The sequence below is a fragment of the Entelurus aequoreus genome, linkage group LG13 (genome assembly GCF_033978785.1).
Source record: "Entelurus aequoreus isolate RoL-2023_Sb linkage group LG13, RoL_Eaeq_v1.1, whole genome shotgun sequence".
NCBI classification, from domain to species: domain Eukaryota; kingdom Metazoa; phylum Chordata; class Actinopteri; order Syngnathiformes; family Syngnathidae; genus Entelurus; species Entelurus aequoreus.
In genome coordinates this window covers 45,244,500-45,250,906 of record NC_084743.1, presented here as the reverse complement: position 1 = coordinate 45,250,906, position 6,407 = coordinate 45,244,500, and the positions used below count along the sequence as shown (strand labels likewise).

Genomic DNA, 6,407 nt, shown 5'->3' with positions numbered 1-6,407 from the left:
GCATGTATATATAACCTAATCATATTGTTTCTTGAACTTAAAAATAGCTGACCGTTTTTTTCCCCTTCTCTGGGATTGTATTCCCAGTTTTGATCTTGGACGTCTGGTCACTTATAGCATATAAGAATATTCTATTACTGTTAAGCAAACTATGAATAATAAAACATGCCAAAACATGTGTCCTTTATCATAACTACACGTATGACAAAAAACTGCGTGAAAATCAGTGGTATTCAGTGAGGTAAGATGAATTAAATGCACTGACAGTTCATTGCTCCTGCCAAATGAGTTGCACTGAGTGGAGCGGATCACCACTCCAAGATGGCGGCCCTGCGTCTCGTCAGCGCCAGTAGGCAGCAGCGCTCGATGCTGCGTCTACTTATAAGATGTCTATGACAGTCCCTCCCTTATGGCACGCTAGACTTGATACAGTTTGATGAGGCAGGTTAAAATAGTTGAAAAGGCAAAACCCAAAAGTTAGCTGTTAATGTTTCTATTATGTTTAGATACTGCCACAGACAAAAATATATAGCAGTTAGATCTTAATATATATATAGTACCTATCTTGCTAGCTGTTAGCCTAACAACTGTTAGCTATAGCTTATTAGCATTTCACCTGTTGAAGACAACATAGAATATACTCATTTACATGTCACCGTATGAGCTGTGCTTTGCCTACCTTGTACTTGTTTTTTCTTATCTATTAGTATGTAAACTGTTAGCATTCTCTTTATAACATTGAGATGTAGCAATTTAGCACCTGTTCATTGAGGCAAGAGATGTTCCGTGAAGGATGCTGTTAGCATGCCAGCGACTAGCATTGTTTGTGTTTCCATTTCCCAGGCACGGTAGAAAATGGATGGATGAATAGGCCTACTGTCCAAGTGAAAATAGTTTTTAAAGCGGCACTAAGGATTAGCAACAAGTAGCAGGTCAATTTCAAATTTTCGAGGGGGTGGTAGGTATAAATATACAAGTTTTATTATTTTTATTATTTTACTTTAATAGGACAAAAGTGTCAATTCATGAATTTTACAGGTGCAGAAAAAGTCGAAATCGCCATTCTTATTTATTTTGATTCTAAATAGATTAATATTTAAAAAAAATCGATAAAAAAAATCAAAATCATTTAAAAAAAACTCAAGTTTTTTTAGGCCATCTCCTATTCACTGTGCTTGTACAATCATACGTCAGCAGCCAATAAGAGCTTTTGTAACCTGTAACCTGTTTTAAAAAGTTTTTATTATAATTCCTATACCATCCATCGATTTTCTACCGCTTGTCCCTATACCAAATAATAAATTGCGAGAATCGTTTTGACTCGAGAATTGGTTTAAATTAAAAACCAATTCTAAACCGACTCATTGGGCGGTGTGGCTCGGTTGGTAGCACGGCCGTGCCAGCAACTTGTGGGTTCCAGGTTCAATGCCCGCTTCCGCCATCCTAGACACTGCCGTTGCGTCCTTGGGCAAGCTACTTTACCCACCTGCTCCCAGTGCCACCCACACTGTGTTTAAATATAACTTATTTAATGGGTTTCACTACGTAAAGCGCTTTGAGTCACTTGAGAAAAGCGCTATCTAAATGTACTTCATTTCATCACCCCAATAATCAGAATCGAATCCAATTGTGAGTTGTTCCACATTTTATTTAATTCTGAACTAACTCTTAATCTGCAATCTATAAAGCTAATGAGGAATATGTTACATACAATAATTTGATTAATCCAAGAGGCCACCGCTGCTGCCCACTGCTCCCCTCACCTCCCAGGGGGTGATCAAGGGTGATGGGTCAAATGCAGAGAATAATTTCGCCACACCTAGTGTGTGTGTGACAATCATTGGTACTTCAACTTCAATATGTAACCAAACATATTTTCCCCACAAAAAAAGTATTAAGACTGAGAATATAAAGACAAATTCCATGTTTGAGTCCAAATTCTGTTGGCCACTTGTTACTTGGGTAAATACAAAACTGATAAAACACAAGTGGTATCCAATGCAGATGTTAGCTATTGAATTAAAGGCATTCATTTTTAAGCTATTTTTCCATGATGTACATCATGTCACCTGGGATTATGCGATATCCTTTTGTTTATATGTGCAATGCTATTGGCTGGTGACCAGTGTAGAATGTACCCCTTTTGATCGAAGTCAACTGGGATAGCCTCCACCTGACCAATGACCCAAATGAGAACAAGCAGTATAGAAAATTAATGAAAGGAGTATCGGTATCCGTATAAGCGATATTGGTCCTGCATTCCCTTGGTATTGCATCGATATCAACATTTTTACCCACCTCTAGTAATGGTGAAAGCAACAGTGGAGGTTTTTCACGATTTATTTTGTGCACAGTACAGTTTCAGTTAAATTTATTACAAATCTGACGTGACAATAAAATCAAACTACATTTAGTTGAAGGATCATACAAACACAAGGCCCAAAATTGCAAATTCAATGTATTTTCTCATTAAACAGGTAGGAGGAGTTAAAGTCCATAATCCACCTTTCGCGTAAAATCAACTGGGATAAGCTCCAACTCCATGGTCCTTGAACAGGATAAGTAGTATAAACTAGACGGACGGAAGTTGGAGTTGGTACAGCTAGAATTTTTTTACAGTTCTTCCTTTCTTCAGAACTCCAGGAAGTTGGTCACAATAGCAGCATTATAGATCAGGTCTGAGATGTAGCCCATTGACGTCTGTGGTCCCATTTGTGCGTGATGATGATGATGATGGAGGTGGTGATGTCCCTGTCCTTGATTTACCTCCCAGTACACGGACTGAGAGTGAGAAGGAACCACCTGGTCCACAGAGGCTCCTCCCCCACACACAGCCTGATGAGCCCCAGATGGAGCCAGGCTCTGAGTCTTGAGGTTCCTGTGTGCCTGGTAGGAGTGGCTGGACACCTGCGGTTGCCTGGTGAGGGGCTGAGAAAACGAACCGGGTAGGAAAGTGGACAGTTTCTCCCGCTGTTGGCGCTCCACCTCCCAGAGACGTGGCTCTGAACGCTTCGAGGTGCTGAGGATGGACTGCTGGTGCAGGGATGATTGAGACGGGGTTTGGTTATTGTAGATTTGGATCCAGTCAGAGTAGAACTGTGGGATATCTTCACAAAGCCCTTGATCTGGTCTGAACATGTCTGCCAAATATGTCGAGGCAGGGAATGCCGAGGTCACCAGTCCAGAACTGGACTCTGCAAGACCTCTACTTCCAAGAACATGTTTTGTAGATTTGGGCAGTCTCCCAGTTTTGATACTTCTGGCTCTTCGGTTTTGAAACCACACCTGTGGACCAAAGCAAGATTTCAATTTTGAACAATATTGAGTCTTTATTAACAAATTTTATTTAATTTAACACATTTATGTCGACCAACTAACCAAGTCCCTTGTACCAGTTAAAGTACAATCTTTATAACCCGCAGCCTAACCTATTAAATTAATAAATTAATTCACATCCCAAATCGTGATTTTGATAATTCTGATTGTAAATCAATTCATATTGTTTGAGAATCAATTTTAAAAAATAAAATATTTTTTGTGCACATTTGTATTATTATTTTAATGAATATATTTTTGGAATAAAAACATTAAAAGAGCGCACATGAGAGCGGTGGTGTGCGAAGAGTTTTTTATTTTTATTTTCATAAATGCACACGTTAAAAGTGTGATTTCAATGTTGATGATGTGAATTTATTATTACAAAAAAGAATGTCTGTTATGGCAAGCAGAAAAATCTTTGAGGCTATAAAGTGTCTTTTATTCAATGCCTCGATTATGTGAATAAATTAATCGATAGATACTTCAATGACTAAAATAAGCGATAGCCCTAAACATCAATAAAACATGCACACACTGGCTTCCTGTTTGCTGCAAAGTTAGTTAGCGAAATAAATATCAGAAGCTTTAATGTCATTGTAGTCAAGACATGCCACAAATTACAATACAATGAGCTATATTTCCCCCCCAGTTTTGTATGAGTGATCATACGACCAAACATTGCCAGAGTGCCCAGCCAAAAAATCCCACACGTGACTATAGTCACTGCTGCAAAAAAAACCACCATTGGGCCAAAAAAAGCTGCGAAGGCCAGCACTTTGATAGAGAAAGTGAGAATCACTTTTGAATTGCCAAAAAATAACTTCAAAGTCAGAAGGGTGCTCTCCCTTACTCTGCTTTATAGATAGATAGATAGATAGATAGATAGATAGATAGATAGATAGATAGATAGATAGATAGATAGATAGATAGATAGATAGATAGATAGATAGATAGATAGATAGATAGATAGATAGATAGATAGATAGATAGATAGATAGATAGATAGATAGAAAATTTTTATTCCAGCAGCGGTGTACAGAATTGAGATCACATTTAAAAAGTAAGAAGTAAATAATGGGGGTATAAATGGAAATAAAATAGAAAATATTACAATAAGAATAAAAATAACAAGAAACAATACCAATAAAAATATAACAGTAGTGACCATGTTATGAAAATGTATTGCACTGTTAATTGCACTGTTAATCATCTCTGCTTATCACCGTCTTTGCCAACATATCGTTTTATCTTCAATAAAGATAAAAATTATGTCATATGTCAATTTAATTTTGCATTGTTTTTTGCATGAAAAAACATAATAATGCTCTATAAAATGTTTTCATATTTTCAGGTGTCTGGAACAAATAAATAGCATTTACATTATTCCTAATGCAAAATTGCATAGTTAGTCGAATTGTATGATTCGGTTTTCATTGTTTACAAAAAAAAAGGGAGGTACCACAGTACTTATTTAATAATATAGAAGAGGGTATCCTACCTGTATCTTGCTCTCAGGCAGGTGTGTGTGTGCGGCCAGCCTCTCCCTCAAGGTGATGTCTGGGTAAGGGGTCACGGCGAAAGCCTGCTCCAGCTCGGACAGCTGAGCTCGGCTGAAAATCGTGCGCTTCCTTTTCCTGGGACCCTCCACTGCCCTGCTAGCAACCCAGTCTGGATCTGGGAAGGAGAGGCCGCTCTCACTGCGCACACCTTTAAAATTTTGCAAGATTTTTATAAAAAAACATTTCAAACGCTGCTTCTGTTTATTTTGATTGTCATGTAAGAAAGCGTAGCACAAAATAGATATTGGAAAAAATATCACGAATGTAAAAATTGCTGATATCGACTCACCTTTACAAGGGTCCGGTTCCCCAAAAATAACTTTTAGATCCACCACAGTAGTCTGCTGGTCCTGCTTGAGTAAAGTGAAATCTTCATCAATGAACAATGCCATGATCGCTGCACACACTCCAGGATTTACTGACACTTTGACAGTTGGGAGACTCTTATACTCATAAAAGAGGGCACCCCCCTCCCCCAACACGCACACGCACACACACACACACACACACACACACACACACACACACACACACACACACACACACGTGACCCAGGCAGCTATAATCTTAATATTGTGAATCACTAATAATATATTGGGATTATACGTTATTTTCGAAGGCTATATCAGACACTTTTTTATTTACCGTTGCTTGATTTCATGTTTTTGCATGAAATACACAAAATCAATTTAAAGTAGTGGAAGCCATCCTAAAAAGTAAACCATAAGAACCATTTGTGCTTATTTTTTTCCAATTGCTACAACACAATTTTGCAAACTAGTGTGGTTTTATCAAAGTACTTGACAAAATTCACAAAACCGCACACCCAAACTGCAAAATACATCCTATAACCTGCAAAATACACTGCACCCAAAACTGCAAATACAAAATCTAAAAACCAGTGAAGTTGGCACATTGTGTAATTTGTAAATGAAAACAGAATACAATGATTTGCATATCCCTTTCAACTTATATTCAATTGAATGCCCTGCAAAGACATGATATTTAATGTTTGAACTGAGAAACTTCATTTTTATTTGCAAATAATCATGAACTTAGAATTTAATGGCAGCAACACATTGCAAACAAGTTGTCACAGGGGCATTTTACCACTGCGTTACAAGGCCTTTCCTTTTAACAACACTCAGTAAACGTTTGGGTACTGAGCATACCCATTTTTTAAGCTTTTAAGGTGGAATTCTTTCATATTCTTGCTATAGGTACAGCTTAAGTTGTTCAACAGTCCGCGGTCTCCTCCTTTGTGGTATTTTAGGCTTCATATTGCGCCACACATTTTCAATGGGAGACAGGTTTGGACTACGGGCAGGCCAGTCTAGTACCCGCACTCTTTTACTATGAAGCCAAGCTGTTGTAACACGTGGCTTGGCATTGTCTTGCTGAAATAAGCAGGGGCGTCCATGATAACGGTGCTTGGATGGCAACATGTGTTGCTTCAAAACCTGTATGTACCTTTCAGCATTAATGGTGCCTTCACAGATGTGTAAGTTACCCATGCCTTGGGCACTAATA

General features: G+C 38.2%; 1 protein-coding gene across 1 annotated transcript; it reads right to left on the bottom strand.

Moving 5' to 3' along the window:
• Window positions 1-2,030: 2,030 nt before the first annotated feature.
• sebox (SEBOX homeobox) lies at window positions 2,031-5,291 on the bottom strand. The gene is made up of 3 exons (XM_062067921.1): window positions 5,167-5,291; window positions 4,817-5,025; window positions 2,031-3,285 (listed from the first exon to the last, which is right to left on the bottom strand). The coding sequence occupies exons 1-3, from the start codon at window positions 5,267-5,269 to the stop codon at window positions 2,632-2,634; spliced, it is 966 nt and encodes a 321-aa protein (XP_061923905.1). The 5' UTR covers window positions 5,270-5,291; the 3' UTR covers window positions 2,031-2,631.
• Between the last annotated feature and the right edge of the window lie 1,116 nt (window positions 5,292-6,407).

Coding starts and splice junctions, on each gene's coding strand:
- sebox (XM_062067921.1), bottom strand. CDS start 5,269: ATGGCATTGTTCATTGATGAAGATTTCACTTTACTCAAGCAGGACCAG. Junction 5,026..5,166: donor GGAACCGGACCCTTGTAAAG/GTGAGTCGATAT, acceptor AAAATTTTAAAG/GTGTGCGCAGTGAGAGCGGC. Junction 3,286..4,816: donor TGCCTGAGAGCAAGATACAG/GTAGGATACCCT, acceptor TTTGGTCCACAG/GTGTGGTTTCAAAACCGAAG.